At 43.8% G+C, this 16,680-nt stretch overlaps 1 protein-coding gene across 4 annotated transcripts in view; it reads left to right on the forward strand.

Annotated features, from left to right (window-relative positions):
* march6 (membrane-associated ring finger (C3HC4) 6) overlaps positions 1-16,680 on the forward strand; it is a 27,533-nt gene continuing 10,853 nt past the window's right edge. For all 4 annotated transcript variants that reach the window (XM_042057997.1, XM_042057925.1, XM_042057759.1 and 1 more), the window contains exons 1-25: positions 1-415; positions 1,389-1,488; positions 1,625-1,698; positions 2,996-3,139; positions 3,239-3,311; positions 3,545-3,713; positions 4,545-4,743; positions 5,419-5,480; positions 5,828-5,860; positions 5,966-6,017; positions 6,131-6,189; positions 6,355-6,435; positions 6,858-6,926; positions 7,042-7,116; positions 7,291-7,425; positions 7,546-7,665; positions 7,790-7,890; positions 8,528-8,665; positions 9,233-9,428; positions 9,556-9,625; positions 11,227-11,408; positions 11,933-12,067; positions 13,697-13,786; positions 14,626-14,758; positions 15,199-15,334. In XM_042057997.1, coding sequence (XP_041913931.1) covers positions 397-415; positions 1,389-1,488; positions 1,625-1,698; positions 2,996-3,139; positions 3,239-3,311; positions 3,545-3,713; positions 4,545-4,743; positions 5,419-5,480; positions 5,828-5,860; positions 5,966-6,017; positions 6,131-6,189; positions 6,355-6,435; positions 6,858-6,926; positions 7,042-7,116; positions 7,291-7,425; positions 7,546-7,665; positions 7,790-7,890; positions 8,528-8,665; positions 9,233-9,428; positions 9,556-9,625; positions 11,227-11,408; positions 11,933-12,067; positions 13,697-13,786; positions 14,626-14,758; positions 15,199-15,334 — 2,645 coding nt within the window. In that variant the 5' untranslated portion in view covers positions 1-396. The remainder of the gene's footprint in view (positions 416-1,388; positions 1,489-1,624; positions 1,699-2,995; positions 3,140-3,238; positions 3,312-3,544; positions 3,714-4,544; positions 4,744-5,418; positions 5,481-5,827; positions 5,861-5,965; positions 6,018-6,130; positions 6,190-6,354; positions 6,436-6,857; positions 6,927-7,041; positions 7,117-7,290; positions 7,426-7,545; positions 7,666-7,789; positions 7,891-8,527; positions 8,666-9,232; positions 9,429-9,555; positions 9,626-11,226; positions 11,409-11,932; positions 12,068-13,696; positions 13,787-14,625; positions 14,759-15,198; positions 15,335-16,680) is intronic.

A 16,680-nucleotide genomic window follows, 5' to 3' on the forward strand; every position in this document is an offset into this window, starting at 1 on the left:
ATATTCTAGAAATTATGACCCGACTTATCTTTTGTTTTTGTCTTGGAACCACTTAGCGTGACTTCATGCGCTTGCGCGAACATCTGACGCAAATGCAAGTGCACGGCTCTTGCCAAACACACAGCATTCAACACTGAAAGCCTAGCCGTTACATTAGTTCACAAACTATAGTGATTGTAATTCGTCCATTTGATTCATATTCACAAAAAACTGAAATGAGTTAAAGCATACTGAAACGTACCAGGTGTTGCGCTGAAACACCTACTCCGAAATGTATAGATATTTTCTTTTCTTTCCGATTGCATTATTTTCTTGATCTGTGTCAGACGTCGTTAGCTAGTTAGCTTAGCTAACACGCTATGTGTTGACTGGAAGGACAGTGCGTCACCATTCAAGATGGACACTGCCGAAGAAGGTAATTTACCCGAATAAACCCTAACCACTTGAATAACACATCAAGCAGAAATATTTTTTCCACTTCATATTGTTACGTTTTTTTATGTTTTACACTATTCAAAAGTCCTTTAATGCAACGCTAGAAGTGTGTGTATGTGGTGGGTAATACTGGCTGAAGGCTGTTGGACATCTTGCTAGCTATCGAACTCTGACTATCACTGCAAGTGTGCTTCGATAGCGTGCTAACTAGCATGCCTATTATGTGATCTAACATAACAAATCTACCCAAACTGACAACAGCTCATTGAAGGCTTTCTGTCATCCTCATTTGCTGGAAATTGTAAGACGATGAATCTCCACAATCGCCAGTAGACGTTTATCTTGCTAATTAATGTTAGGGTAGTTTGGTTGTAACGTTAGCTACCGGCCAGCTAACTGACATTTATTTAGCCAAACCAGAGAATGTCTCAAGCTAGTTAGTTAATAAGTTGTTGGCTGTGTAACATTAACTAGCTCTGCTGACGATGTCAGCACATCGAGCTAATTAATTATTGTTGCATAATTGACCAAACATACTGATACAGAAGCGTTTATCAGTTCTACACTGTATTGCTTACATTTGCTCAAATTTGTGAACTAACGTTAATGTTAATCAATGGAGCAGTGTCACAAGTGATGCAAGATGCCTTTTTAGTAACGTGATGTTAGGCACGTTGATATTTATGTGTAAACAATAAATCATGGTTGTCCGATTAAACATGTAAGTCATGGTAAGTTTATAACAGCGTTTCAGCTCCAGTTTAATCTCAAATGACCGACAGTCTGAACAAGCCCGTTGCTTGTCTGAGTTTGTGTTCCCCTATCCAGAAATCACTGGCTCTGAATGGTGTGCCATTGAAAAGCCTGAGTGCTTTCCTGTCCCAGTCTGGCGTTACTGGCACAGTGTTGTAGTGACTAGTTAAAGTCTGACTTCGCCTTTTATGATTTGTCAGCCGATATATGCAGGGTATGTCGGTCAGAGGGGACCCCGGATAAGCCCCTTTATCACCCCTGTGTCTGCACCGGGAGCATTAAGTTCATCCATCAAGAATGGTAAGAACTTGCTATATCATCATGATATAAGAACCATAAAGTGCTGGTTGCAAGTAGAACCCAGATAGTTGTTGATGTAACAGGAACTGTTTTAAAATATGTTGTTAAACCATCCCTTTCTGCTCTTTCCCATCAGCCTTGTTCAATGGCTAAAACACAGCAGAAAGGAGTACTGTGAATTATGCAAACACAGGTTTGCCTTCACACCAAGTAAGTGTCCCTTGCTTTTGGTCTTATTCTATAACTTCTAAAGATCGTCAAGTTGTCTATGCCAATACTGCTGGAAAAGCACCACACTCTGTGTGGCTTAGAACTGTAATGCGATGTGTAACAATGTTGGACTATGTTCTGGTATTGGCCCGGGCCTTGTTGACACATTTCCATGACACAAGACTGACCCTCCTGGAGTTCCGATTGTACGGAGCCAGATTGTAATCTCCTTGCCAAGTAGCTCCTAACAAGGAGAAAGCCTTGTTGATGATGGTCTTGTCAGTTTCGGCACTCCTAATTTATTTTCATAAAGAGTAATTCACAAAGCCCCTTAAAGCTAAAAGCACTTAAGTCTGGGAGAACTAAGAGGTAGTCATAAGGACTCCTTACTCATTAAAATAAACTCCCAGACTAACTCTCTAAATCCCATGTGGAAATATTTTGAAATGCAATTACAAAATGACTTGAAAGATGCTGTCTCTATCATGATTGTAGAGCTTGAAAGGGATGCAGTAATGCCAATAATAAATCCAAAGGTCCCATTCATCACAGAAATTGGTGTATAATTTTATTGTAGAATTATACTTGTACACAAGCATGGCAACATACAGATACGTTTTGAAAACTGTTCAAGGTTGCGTGTGTGTGCGTAGCATATTTGATTGTATTTAATATGTATCCCATGGCATGTCTATTATTATATATCTTTTTTAAAAACACCTTTGCTAAAACTTGGTCTCAGCAGCTTGTTCTTTTGAAATGATTGAGGAGAACTTGAGTGCAACCTAGGAGATCTCTCAGTGGTGAGATAAAATGCTTTGTGAATGTGGGCCTAGATAAGCATTCATGCTGACCACTCTACTTGGAGCAGAAACTTTGGGATCACAGCATTAGCGCCCACTAAAGCTTCAGCCAAGTGTGTCACATTTTGGTCCATTGCCATTTTGAAAGTCATTTCATTGTTTATTTTGTAACTCCAACTTTCTTGAAAGATTATTCATCTATTTTCTTATCTTTTTGTTTTATTGTTATTTTTATTGTTCAAATATGACTTTGTTATAATGAAATGGCTTTTTCATATCTTGGTAGAATCAAACAGAATACCGGTATTGTTCTTTTTATTGTTTAAAATATGACAATTTGTTAGAGTTCAATGGCTCCTCCATATCTTGGTAGAATCAAGAGGGAATGAATCCAACCCTAAGAGAAGCCATGTGTGTCATGTTATAATGCTGTCAGCAGTATAGGGCTTTATGTGAATGAGAGTTATTGCAACTGCCCTCCCCCTTTTTCCCAGTCTACTCTCCAGACATGCCCTCCCGACTGCCAGTGCAGGATATCTTTGCTGGTCTGGTCACCAGTATAGGCACAGCCATCCGCTACTGGTTCCACTACACGTTGGTGGCTTTCGCCTGGCTTGGTGTTGTCCCTTTAACAGCATGTAAGTAGTCTGCTGATGACATTTGCGTCATTTAGAATGTCCAAACCTTTGCCTAACCACGTATTTCTCTGGGTGACTGCCTTTTGTCTCTTCCTGTAGGTCGCATCTATAAATGTCTGTTTACAGGCTCTGTAAGTTCACTGCTGACGCTGCCACTGGATATGCTGTCCACGTAAGTGCACTGCAGAACATGACTAAACTGAATCACTGGACTTATGTCTTTTTCTGTCTTTATGACACTTACACTGATAGCTTGTTGGAAGTCTGATGAATTCAGACACACATCTTGAACTCTCTCTGTCTGTCTCGTTCTCTGTATGTCTCTCTGTCTCTCTCTGTCTGTCTCTCTCCCTCTCTGTATGTCTCTCTCTCTCTCCCTCTGTATGTCTCTCTCTTTCTCCACAGAGAGAACCTGCTGGCGGACTGTCTGCAGGGCTGCTTTGTGGTGACGTGCACGCTCTGCGCATTCATCAGTCTGGTGTGGCTCCGGGAACAGATCGTGCACGGCGGCGCCCCGCTGTGGCTGGAGCACAATCAGCAGCAGGCTGCCAACGTAGCCGTACGGCCCAACGAGGTATGACCCCCCCCCACACACACACACACACACACACACACAATAACAACAACAACAACAACAACAACCACATCGTCATCCTAAAATAAATGTTTGATCTAACTGAGCAAGCCATTGGCCATTGACTTTGAAAGCTGTATAAGGTTCATTAAGCAGTTAATTTGCTAAGGACCACCAAAGTTGACAGTTAGCGCTGTTATTATGATCAGATGTGTCTGTATGTGGCAGTATTTATATAGAAATATTAAAGACACAAATGACAGGGAGATGAGATGGAGATATGGTATTGTGTATCCAGTATGCCAGCTGCAGAGCCCAGTCATGGCATTGTATTGCTGCGTGTTTTACCACACAGTCAGACTGTACAGCACTTCCTAGCAGAGCTGTGAGCTGGAATCAATAGAGAATGTTCCTGGAAGGCCGCTAGAGACTCTGTAGGGACCCATTAGCAGCACAGTGCCCCTGTTCCTTTACTTTCCTCCACTCCTTATTTCCAATTAGTATAGTCTACTGCCTGCCATTCCAGCGACACTCACTGGAGACGCTACACTGATATTCAAGCCTACAAGTGCAATTTTCTGCTCTCTCCTCTGTCCCCTCTGTGTTTTACTTGTGTCTCACTTTCTGTTTCTTATGAGTCTAGCTTTACTGTTCCACCTGTGTTGTGTTGAGTTTAGTTTCCTCACTTTTGTTTACCCTCTTATGTTTTACATTTATTTTTTTAATCTGTAACTTCTAATGTTGTCATGGTATAGCGATAGATGCTAATATGGCATTGAACTGAACTGACCCCTCCTCTCTTTATCCCTCCGTGCCTCGCTGTTTCTCCAGGCTCCTGCGGCCGGTAACGAGGCGGGTGTGGGCGAGCAGCAGGCGGGCGCGGGTCCTGCCCCGGCTCCGGAGGAGAACGCGCCGCTGGGTGAGGCCCTTGAGGCGCAGGCCGAGCCAGAGGAGCTGGAGCTGGACAACGAGGAGGAGGAGGAGGAGGCCGGGGCAGAGGACGGCGCCGACGCCAACAACGCTGCACAGGGTGAGGGACTCCAGCACTGTTTACACAAACACCTACTGTATGACAGCACTCCAGCACTGTTTACACAAACACCTATGGCCGCACTCCAGCACTGTTTACACAAACACCTATGACAGCACTATTTACACAAACACCTATGACAGAACACACCAAAACTGCACAAGGGTTAAGGGTAATCTTCTATACATTTACTTTTATGTATTTACTCATTTGGCGGATGCTTTTATCCAAAGCGACTTGCTTACGTCAATTGTGACAAGGGCTATTCTCCTGAAAGCAACTTGAGGTGAAGTGTCTTGCCCAAGGGAACAATGGTAGCAACCAGAAGTTGAACCCACAACTGACTACTGCATGCTAGCCCATCTCCTTAGCCACTATGCAACCACCGCCCCACAGCACCCATCTATACGTTTTGCCTGGACCTCCCCTTGTTGTGGGTTCTATTAGTCCAACTGAAGCCAAGGCCATGGTTTCATTTGTGTGTGATTCTTGTCTGAATAATAATGATGTATATATGTTTCAGCACATACTTGTTTTCTACAAATACATTTTTGCTGTACAGTTGTTGTACAGTATGTGAAAGGCGTCATGAGTGCCTAGACCAGTGTGTTGTTCTGCTGCCATAGTAGCGTGATGTGTGTTTGGGTGTGGCTGATCTGTGTGTTTTGGTCGTAGATGACATGAACTGGAACGCTCTGGAGTGGGACCGAGCTGCGGAAGAGCTCACCTGGGAGAGGGTGAGAACACACTGCAGGCGCACACGCCTCCTCAGCCTCTACAACTACTCACTACCACTCACACATATAGAATGTTTTATGGTCTTTTGGGCCCCACCGTCCACTGCAAGGCAACGCTGCCTTGGCAGTGTTGGGGTTACGGTTAGGTGCCTTGAAGTCGACGGTGGCGGCCATTAAGCCATATAGAATGGAGCTGAGATTGCAATAGATCAGTTAAAGGAAATATGATTGTTATGTGTGTCAGCAATCAGACTTTTTGTTCCTGTTTCGTTTCTGGTTATTTGTTTTTTGTTTGTGTATTTATTTTAACATCATACATTTATCACATGACTTTTCTTGTCAAACAGATGCTGGGATTGGATGGCTCTTTAGTTTTTTTGGTATGTATGGAAAGAAGTATTTTAATTTGCAGGATGATGAAGCATGCCAGAGGAAGTGGTATTTCTGATTCCTACCTAATTGTTGTCTCTGTTTTATTTTCTTAGGAGCATGTCTTCTGGGTGGTCTCACTCAATACACTTTTCATCTTGGTGTTTGGTAAGTATCTATAATTTGATCTGAAGTGTTTGTCCCTTTCTCATCTAAGCATCTGGCATACATATGTTCAGATTTATGACCATATTATTGAGCATTTGTTTTTGTCTTTTCAGCTTTTTGTCCATATCATATTGGGCATTTTTCAGTGGTGGGGCTTGGCTTTGAAGAATATGTAAGTGACCTTGAAATATTACTTGTGCAATCACATGTAATTATACCACGTGCCCCCACCAGTGGTACATTTTGTTACACAAGGGAGGATCAACTTAGGCTGTTTATTGTGTCGAAGCTTTTGTCTTTTTGTAAGTCTACATTTTTGTTTGTGTTTCTTTTGCAGGTGAAAGCATCCCATTTCGAGGGACTCATCACTACCATTGTGGGCTATGTTCTACTCGCTGTTACACTGATCGTGTGTCACGTATCCTTCCACGGTGTCTAACTGGGACTATGTGTACAGGCATTGCAGCTGAGACCGTGGGGACAGTGGAAATCAAAACCAAACTCTCTCACTCACACATAATGGGTTTTAACGGCCAGCATTCATAGCCTAACAAAGACACCAACCAGTGAACACAATCTATTCCTTAAGCCTGACTGGAAAATTCAGGTATCAACATACCAAGGGCTATGAGTTCAGTTTCCAATGATTACATAATAGTACTGTTTTATTAGTCTACAAGTCCACTGGTTGTAAAGTGCCTTTAAATGTATAAATGTGTGATGGTCTTGGTCCCATTTCTGCCTGTAAGTTCTTGTTTCCTGGGCTTTTGGAGTGTGATTAGAACTCCAGTGTGCCGAGTTGTTCCGTGTGCTTGTTCCGTTCCTTATGCATGATCTCAGGGATTAGCGGCATTAGTGAGATTCCAGAGATCACGACGCTTATTAGGGGTGTGCTATATCGTTGTGAAGGTAAACTCAAACCACCTCGACTACACAAGTGACAGATCAGAAGCCAATGAATTCAAAGCATTGTCATCACCTGATGCATCATATGTGTGTTTTTTTTTTTTTTATCCAAACGTAGGTGTCTTTGCTGGTGGTGGTGGAGATTGGCGTCTTCCCCCTTATCTGTGGCTGGTGGCTGGATATCTGCTCCCTGGTGTGTTGAAGTGCACAGATGGGTCTCCCCGAAGGGGGTGCTCTGATGTAATGAAATGACCAATGTAAATGTCCAGTATTTTCAATGGGGGCCAACCTTCTAAAGCTTGCTGTGTGTGTGTGTGTGTGTGTGTGTGTGTGTGTGTGTGTGTGTGTGTGTGTGTGTGTGTGACAGGAAATGTTTGATGCGTCCCTGAAGGACCGAGAGCTGAGTTTTGAGTCTGCCCCTGGCACGACCATGTTCCTCCACTGGCTCGTTGGGATGGTCTACGTCTTCTACTTTGCCTCATTCATTCTCTTACTGCGCGAGGTGATAGGACTGCTCTTCACTTTGGGCTGGCCCCGTTATCCACAATTACAACACCCACAGAGTTTACCCACATGACATTGATGCTATTGTTTTCCTATTGCTTTCCTTTTCAATATACAGGTGCTCAGGCCTGGTGTCTTGTGGTTCCTCCGAAACTTAAATGACCCTGATTTCAACCCAGTACAAGAGATGATCCACTTGCCAATCTACAGACACCTGCGCAGGTTCATTTTATCTGTGGTGAGTGGGTTCATGACCCCCCAGCCTGCTCCTTCTCAGTCTAGTGTCATCAGCTAGCGTGTGTAGAGGTGTGAACACCAAGCGTCGGTGTGATGTGTGGTGTGATGTGTGTGTCCTATCACAGGTGGTGTTTGGGTCTATAGTCCTCCTGATGCTGTGGCTTCCCATTCGAATCATCAAGCACCTGCTTCCCTCCTTTCTCCCCTACAATGTGATGCTGTACAGGTGCGTGCTTTTTTGGAATTCTTTCTGCTGGAACGACTCCAAATCCTGTTGAGTTTGTTTGTGTGTGTGCTTGTTTGTTTAGTGTGTTTGTGGGTGGGGGGTTGTGTTTGTGGTTGTGTGTGTGGTTGTGTGTGTGGTTGTGTGTGTGGTTGTGTGTGTTGGGTCCGCTCGTGCTCCTGTGCCTGGCGGCGGTCGGCCCTGGGTGTAGACGTGTGGCGAGCAGTCAGAGCGATGGCTGGTGGGTTGCATCAGCTTCTGGCAGGTGTTGCAGGCGATGGCGCCATTCCCCCGGGGCGCTCCCGTGAGGAGCCCGTCATACTGATGCAGTCTCACAGGCACTCGGGAGCTCGCTCACTTGGGAACTTCATCACATCCCAGTCTTTTCACTGGGATTCTGTTTAGTGTCCCTGTCAAGTGGTGAACAGTTTATCTGAGCTTTTCTCATCCTTACTTACCTTAAGTACGTGGCACATGGTCAGTCATGTCTCATAAAAATGGTCACATGACCCTAGGTCAGTGTTGTTGTGTAGTCTAGCCTCTGCCAGCGATGCTAGGTTTTAGAAAAGCTGCTAAATATTTGTTTGTAAATCTTTCTAAATCTATCGTTTGTGTGTTTGTCTCTCTCTCTCTCTCTCAGTGACGCCCCGGTGAGTGAGCTGTCACTGGAGCTGCTGCTGCTGCAGGTGGTGCTGCCCGCACTGTTGGAGCAAGGACACACCCGCCAGTGGCTTAAAGGCCTGGTCCGTGCCTGGACCGTCACCGCAGGATACCTGCTGTACGTACCCGCCAAACACCCATCTGGGCATCACTTTAAAAACAAATCACTCGCTAGGGTGTTGCAGAAGTTGGACAGAACTTTGCGTCCTATTGGACAGAACTTAGTGATGCAGTTGGTTATATTTTTGTGTCAGTATATGTTAGTACGTGTAGCTGTATATGTGCAGTGTTTGGATGGTATGTCAAGTTAACAATAGATCAGCATTTTTAATTGTTTTATTTCATTGGGTTTAATTAATCATGTATGAGTTGACAAGAAATCAATTAATAATGCCGCTTGTTTCTTTGAGATAATTTGTGAGTATTTCAGGTAAGAAGTATTTCACAAAATCAAACAAAGGTACTATCGCTGAGCATCAGTATGAAAAATGTACAGCAAAGACTTTGAGGATGGGGGGGTGGACATTCCACCATGTCCCGATGCTGCTCGTACCTGATGATGCCTTCGGTAATCGAACTCCACGTGCCCCTTACTCTCCTCCTCTCTCTCTCTCTCTCTCTCTCTCTCTCTCTCTCTCTCTCTCTCTCTCTCTCTCTCTCTCTCTCTCTCTCCTCCCACGCTCAGAGACCTGCACTCCTACCTACTGGGAGACCAGGAAGAGAATGACAACAACGCCAACAACAACCAGCAGGCACGCAACAACAACAACGCCATCCCTGTGGTGGGCGAGGGCCTGCACGCCGCCCACCAGGCCATCCTGCAGCAGGGCGGACCCGTCGGCTTCCAGCCGTACCACCGGCCAATGAAATTCCCTTTCAGGGTAAGGCGGCAACAACCCAGACCAATCAGTGCTCTGCTAATTGCAGGGCGGAGGCATTCTGTGGCTTCAGGTGATGTTTGACCTGGGAGATTTTGGCCATGACCTGTTTGTGTGTTGTTTTCTCCAGATTGTCCTGCTGATCGTGTTCATGTGCGTCACCCTGCTCTTGGCCAGCCTCGTCTGCCTCACTCTGCCAGGTCCGTTATAAAGGAAGCACTGTAGCCTATGCTGCACACGCTGCTTTGCTTTAACCAAGGCCCCTCTATTACAACAAAGGACACCTTGAAAATTGTCTCTAAATATGTAAGATAGGATCCACATATGTTCCAAATGAGCCCATTTGATTTTTCAATGTAGTATATGAAATGACATGTCATGTTTTGACCTACTGTAATGCTGTGGTCATGTTTTGCCCCATATTTGGGGGTCTGTATCAGGACACCACATGGTGCATGTCATCATGACTCGGCGTTCTCCTTCCCTGCAGTTAGTGTTAATTTCGTCAGACGAGATGAGAGGATAAATGTTCGTCAATAACCTTTTTTTCCATGACTAAGACGATACGATGACGAGACTGCACTAATGTCCTGAAACACTGACTAAGACTATCTTAAGATGCATTATTGTTGACGAAAAAAGACGAGACTAAAATGTTTTGCATGAAATAAAAACTAAGATAGAATCTCTCTTTATATTCCTCTACAAAATGAGAAGACAGAATAGCTGTTACATTTTCAAAATATTCCGAATGAGTTCATGGTTCATGCGCAGCAGCTTTCCTGTAGGCTAGTCTACGTGCTGTTGCTGCAACCCTGTGGCTGCAGCACGAAACTACATGGAACAAGAACACCGGCGATTTCTGCCGAGTTAGCAAGCTAACTACCTAGGCTTTATGCCACAATGCTACATACCCAGAAGTTGAAGCTTCTCTCATACATATACAAATTAACATCCTCCAGAATGTCCATACGAAAATTTTCAGCAAGTAATGTCAACTATTTAACTAGTTACACTGATGATGCAAAGTTTGCTAGCAAGTAAGCTAATATGGAAAGTTCGCTAGCAAGTTAGCTAAGATGGAGAGTTTGTGTTGCGTTTGGGCGCATATCGCCATCTAGCGTGGCGGAGTAAAACATTCATACTTGTATGAATTGGGTCTAAGACAGTGTTTCTCAAACTTTTTTAAGTAGACCTAGCAGTATATTAGCCTACACAATACTCACTGAACCACCTTGCTTATTGTCTTTGCACTTTGCTTAATTGTGTCAGAGGATTCATATGATTTAAACTGGCATATCTGACATAGACAGTGTTGTAGAACTGTTTGAATTTACATACAAGTTGGTTCAATATTGCAAACAACTCATCTATATTATATTTTACCACGTCTGCTCATGGACCACTTGGGATAGCTTGCGGACCACCAGGGGTCCCCAGACCACACTTTGTGAAACACTGGTCTACGAAGATCATGACGGTGGTGGACTAAAACTTGACAGTAGTGGACTAAAACTAGACTAAAATGATGAGACTTTTAGTTGACTAAAACTTGACTAACAAAATGATATTTGAATGACTAAATATGACAAAGACTAAAAAGGACATTTCGTCACAAGACTAAGATTAAATTAAAAATAGGTGACAAAATTAACACTACCTGCAGTATGTGTGGGCCTCTTTAGTATTCTATGGAACTTCTCATGATTTGACCTACTGTAATGATGTGGTCATGTCTTGCCCCATATTTGGGGGTCTGTGTCAGGACCACATCATGATTAGTCTCTCTCCGTCCCTGCAGTGTGCGCGGGCCGCTGGCTGATGTCTTTCTGGACGGGCAGTGCCAAGATCCACGAGCTGTACACGGCGGCGTGCGGCCTGTACGTGTGCTGGCTGTCCATCCGTGCTATCACCGTGCTGCTGGCCTGGATGCCACAGGGCCGACACGTCATCCTGCTCAAGGCCCAGGAATGGACGCTCATGGTACAGCCACAACCGCAAAGCACAGCTCTCCCCTCCTCCCCCCACCCCATCATCTTCACTCATCTACTCTCTACTACATGTGCTATGCTAAATACCAGCAGTTTGCACTGTCCCATGGCAACCTATACCAATAATGGATTCCTGTCTGCTGATCCTACTTGAGTTGAGGGAATTTGCGTGTATTTCTTTGAGAAATCTTTAAAACCCTGTAGCCCTCAGGATGTGCTCTGGACTGTTGTTTTTTTTATATTTCTTGTGGTGTTATATATCCGGTAAATACATATAACACTTCTAGAAAGAGGAGAATAATAAATAGCTGAATGTCGTAAGGGCAGTAATAACTGTTTGGCTAATTGCTTAGCTAAGTATTTTTAATATACTAAGAATATTAATATACTTAATATATGCTGTACTTCCAAACTGATCTCTGGGCAAACAGACTCGTGCGTAGCTGTGTTTTGTACTGAGCATGTGTTGTGTTTCGTATAATTGTTTTGTGTTCACTTAATTTGGTTCCACCTCAGATCCTGAAGACGCTGATAGTGGCGGTGCTGCTGGCCGGGGTGATCCCCCTGCTGCTGGGGCTGCTGTTTGAGCTGGTCATCGTGGCCCCCCTCAGAGTGCCCCTGGACCAGACCCCCCTCTTCTACCCCTGGCAGGTAAGAGCCCCCACCTCATGCTCAAAGGGCACAAGGGGCCCTCATTTAAATGGCGAGTGTGAGCGACCGGGCGGTCAACCCACGTGTTGGATTGTGAGTTTTAGGTGGAGATGGAGAAAACGGCACTTGCAGGAGAGGTTGGATGTAGCTTCTGTTAATTTCAATTATTTATTTTTCACCATATTCAAAAATAGCAACACTAATAAACTAAATACTTTTCCCTACCAAAAACAAACAAAGATAGCACAAACAATGCATAGTCCAAAGTATCAGCATAACACATAACTTACTCTGCCTCACAACAGGAGAGTCCTTCACCTACTACGCACCCTTTGGGAACTGAGCTACCCCATTAAATAGCCCCAGCTATTACTGTCAAATGGGGATAATTGAGGCATACCATTGAGCTAGGGAAGTACTCAGAATAGGGCTCACTAATACATAACATAAATCAACATAACAATGATATAGAAAACAACAGAAAAGTATATAATGAACAAAACATATGTCTGTTATAAATATGTACCTAACCACAAGGCATAAAGAAACAAAACAACCAAAAGAATATCCTAAACACCCCTGTAGCATAATGCCCTGCTTCCTACCCCTGCAGAATGTTTAAAATAACCTGTCCCGGCGCGGAGCGCGCTTCCGCAATGGGACAGTGACAGAGGTCGGAGCGTCAGGAAGTGTTGTGAGTAGATGTGTGCGTTAACCAGATTATGGGCACTATACAGACGATATGACATGGCAAATGGACGACAAGCTAGTGGGTACCACACTATGTAATTGTTATTGACAAGAATGAAGTTGGTAATGACATTGTAATGAGTGAATGAATGAATGAGCGGAATCGCCGCAAACCAAACAATTGGTTTACAGCGTGAACGAACGCCAAACCGGCGGCAAACACCCGACACCAACAATAAAAACCCCCGTACATCTCTTGTATAACCCAAAGCCCACCGAACATGCAACAACACTTAACATCACAAACAAAACATTTTACATTCAAAGAGGGACGCAGTGGGGAACTGTGTGCGTGTGTGTGCGAACAAATGAGTCTCTTTCTCTCGTGTCTGCGCTTGCAGGGCAACGCGGATGAGGTAGTGAGAACGATAAAGTTCAGTTTCTCACAGCGAGCAAAGTACAAAGTCTGCCAACAAGCAAAGTGTGCATGCATGAAGTACAGTGTAGCTATAGTTTAGTATGTGGGAGCATTGAGTGGACTCGTTTTTCCCTATGGAACGATACGACACGCCACCGTTTCAAATAGTTCAACTTTTGAGGTCCCCTTTATTTTCAACAATGGGTCGTTGCTTAGCTGCTTGCCTTAGCTAAGTCAGCTATTTAGCTAAATATGTTGTATCAAAGCAACAACATGTACGCAATTCATTTCTACCTCTCATGTTTTTAACACTCACTACTTTGGAGGACTCGTGTTTTGGAGATGAACAACGTGAGTCAGTGTGAACGCTGCCTTAGACTTCGCACTTTAGTCTTCATTCAAATTAGGGCCCAAGGTGTATTTGTGTAGCTACCATCTTGGCTACAGTATGTGAGAGCAGTCCTCTGTTAATGTTGGAGTGGGTTGGAGATTACGTCACTATTTTTTTGTGTTCCCTGTAGGACTGGGCCTTAGGCGTCCTGCATGCCAAAATCATTGCCGCCATCACCCTGATGGGCCCGCAGTGGTGGCTGAAGACTGTGATCGAGCAGGTGGGTGGGCTGTGTGAATGACATGTGCGGCTTACTTTCTCTGACTTAGGTCTGTGTGTGTGCTCACAGTTTGTTTGAATAACCAGCCAGTGTGAGTGCAGGGCTTAAAGTATCCCGGCACTGTGCTGGATCTCCGGCGTGTCGTGGCTGTGAGGAACATTTCCTCAGAAGAAAAAGTCGGGAAATCATTTTAGATGAGGGTCATCATTTTCGTTGTTTGAGATAGAGCTCCGAGTTCAACTACCAATGCCAGCTCTCGCTTTCAAACTAACAAACGTGTTTAGCCAATCAAAAGGCAGAGTAGTGCGGGATTTGGCTGCACACCATTGTAGGAAGAGCCGAGCATACAGTGCTTCTGTCACTCACCTGATAATCATTGATGGTGTTGTGAAATTATGTAGCGTTAGAAAATGAAAACAAAGACATTTCTATGAAGTTGGCTGGCTACTAGTTCATCTAGTGTTATCAAAGGCAGAGGCACAAAAAAGGCTACAGTTGGTAGAGCTGAAGTATAAAGCAAGTATAAATAATTACAGTACTCCCGTGTCGTGACCAATGCGTCAAGTGTATAACACCTTTAAATCTGCAACCTCTACAGTATTTAGCCTACAATGAAGTGGATTCCGACGACTGCCTTTAAAAAACAACTAGAGACTTGGTGGTTATCCCTCTGACGACTGTGTTTAGTCAGAATCGAATATAACGTGATTATTCTTCTTGCTTTTTTTTTTTTTTTTTTTTCACTTTAAGCCCTGGTCTGTCCGGGGGGGGGTGGGGGGGTGGGGGAGAATATGCATGTTGAATGACTCAATGAAGCCTTTGATGTTCTCATCTCCTAGGTGTATGCCAACGGGATTCGCAACATTGACCTGCACTTCATCATCCGTAAGCTGGCGGCCCCCGTCATCGCCGTGCTGCTGGTGTCGCTCTGCGTGCCCTACATCATCGCCACAGGCATCGTGCCTCTCATCGGTACGTTCAAGCGCCGTGTCCAGGGGCCCTGCTCAGTGCCAGCAGTAGGGTTTGAAATTGTCGCTGTACTGGCCCATGGTACAATAATATTGCAGTTCTTAACATTTAATGATCCAGTCATTATGCCATATATTCCATCTCATGCACGGGAGACTAGGAGTTTCTGTGGCCAGCTCAGCCCACTACATCTCCTCTGTGATGCAAGAGAACGATATCTTGTGCCATCTTGTGGACAAGGAATTTCATCAGAGTAGACAAGTCTACCTACCAAGATACAATTAAAGTCAGAATAAATCAGTGAATATTGTGATCCATGGTGCCGCTGTCCCACGATAGTGTTATTTCTCCAAAATTCTGTGTTGTGCGTTGACCCTCTGCTGGAGAGGCAGACGTGCCCAGTGGTGGACTGCTAGTAACATGGCTTCTCTGGCTGTGGTCAGGGGTGAAGCGGGAGATGGAGAACCTGGTCCAGCGACGCATCTATCCCTTCCTGCTGATGGTGGTCATGATCATGGGAATCCTGTCCTTCCAGATCCGCCAGTTCAAGCGCCTTTACGAACACATCAAGAACGACAAGTGAGTAGTCCTCCTGGAGCTGGCCACACACGCTAGGTTTCCTAGAGCCAGCCACACACGCTAGGCTGTAGGAGCAAACTGTTCAATGGCACAGAGATGGATGGAAATGTATCCACCTTCAACTTTCCATAACTAATGACTGAATCACAGCATCAATTGTGTCCATGTGTTTAACACCTATTCAGACTTATTGTTGACAGTAACATAGACAGACTTAGTCTATATATCATATACTGTAGGCAGGGCTTAAAGTGTTCAGGCATGAGCTGGTATGCTTAAGATTTGAAAATAGGCAATGAGACTACAGTGTATATATGATGTCCTCATTAATGTCTGATAACGTCAGGCACAGACATTTCTATTGCTTTAAGCCCTGTATAGGTCATTCCATGTCAATTCAACCAGGGTCCACGCACTTAGGTCTCAAAAAAGTCTGATTCTGAAAAATTATCAGGTGTACATATGTTACCCAGGAGACACACTGTAAAATTACTTTTATGTAAGATAAATACTTTCCAAGCTACAGCCAGTTTTACGGGGGGAGGGGGGTGTTTGTTTGGTCTCTTTTTTTGTTAAAGTTCACAAGCCCATAGCTCAAGAACTAAACCATGTAGGATGCTCATGCTGAGCTTGCATGCTGGTACATAAATAGGAATAGTATGTAGCCTTCAGAAGACTTATTTGTACCCAACATAGACTGTTGATTTTTTCCCCTTATTGAGATGAGTAAAAACACTCAAAAAAAGCAATAAACAAAAGCAAAACAAAACAAAACATAAGCAAAAATCATTTTGGATCTCATTTTCAGAGCACCTTGTGGGAATGTACGAAGATTTTTCTTTATATTGTTTCTTTATATTGTTTTATATTGTTTTCTTTATATTGTTTCTTTATATTGTTTTATATTGTTTTCTTTATTCTCCACAATCCCTTCTTTTAAAAAACACCAATTTGACTTGTCTTATGCAAATCTTCCATGTTTATTTTTCACACTAAATATGGACAAAATGTAATTTTCCAATAATGACAAACATCATAACTGAAAGAAAAACATCAGAAATAAAAACAAACACGGTACTTCATTTTACATCATGATCATTTATAACAATTAATCATAACTAGCCTCATTTCTATTTCATTTGATGTGCAGTGTAGAGATCAAGGTGGTCCTTCCTCCCACTGACAGTAGCAGGTGCACTAAGGAATGCAATGATGCACTGTAATGGAATCCAACAAATATCCTCTCTAGATGGCCAGTGGAAAAATGGTGTGGGATAGTTTGGGTGCATGAAACCTATCTGGATGTCTGATTCTGCTACATCTCCTGATCACAATCATGCTGCATC

This window comes from Alosa sapidissima, chromosome 1 (genome assembly GCF_018492685.1).
Source record: "Alosa sapidissima isolate fAloSap1 chromosome 1, fAloSap1.pri, whole genome shotgun sequence".
In the NCBI taxonomy this organism is placed as follows: Eukaryota; Metazoa; Chordata; class Actinopteri; order Clupeiformes; family Clupeidae; genus Alosa; species Alosa sapidissima.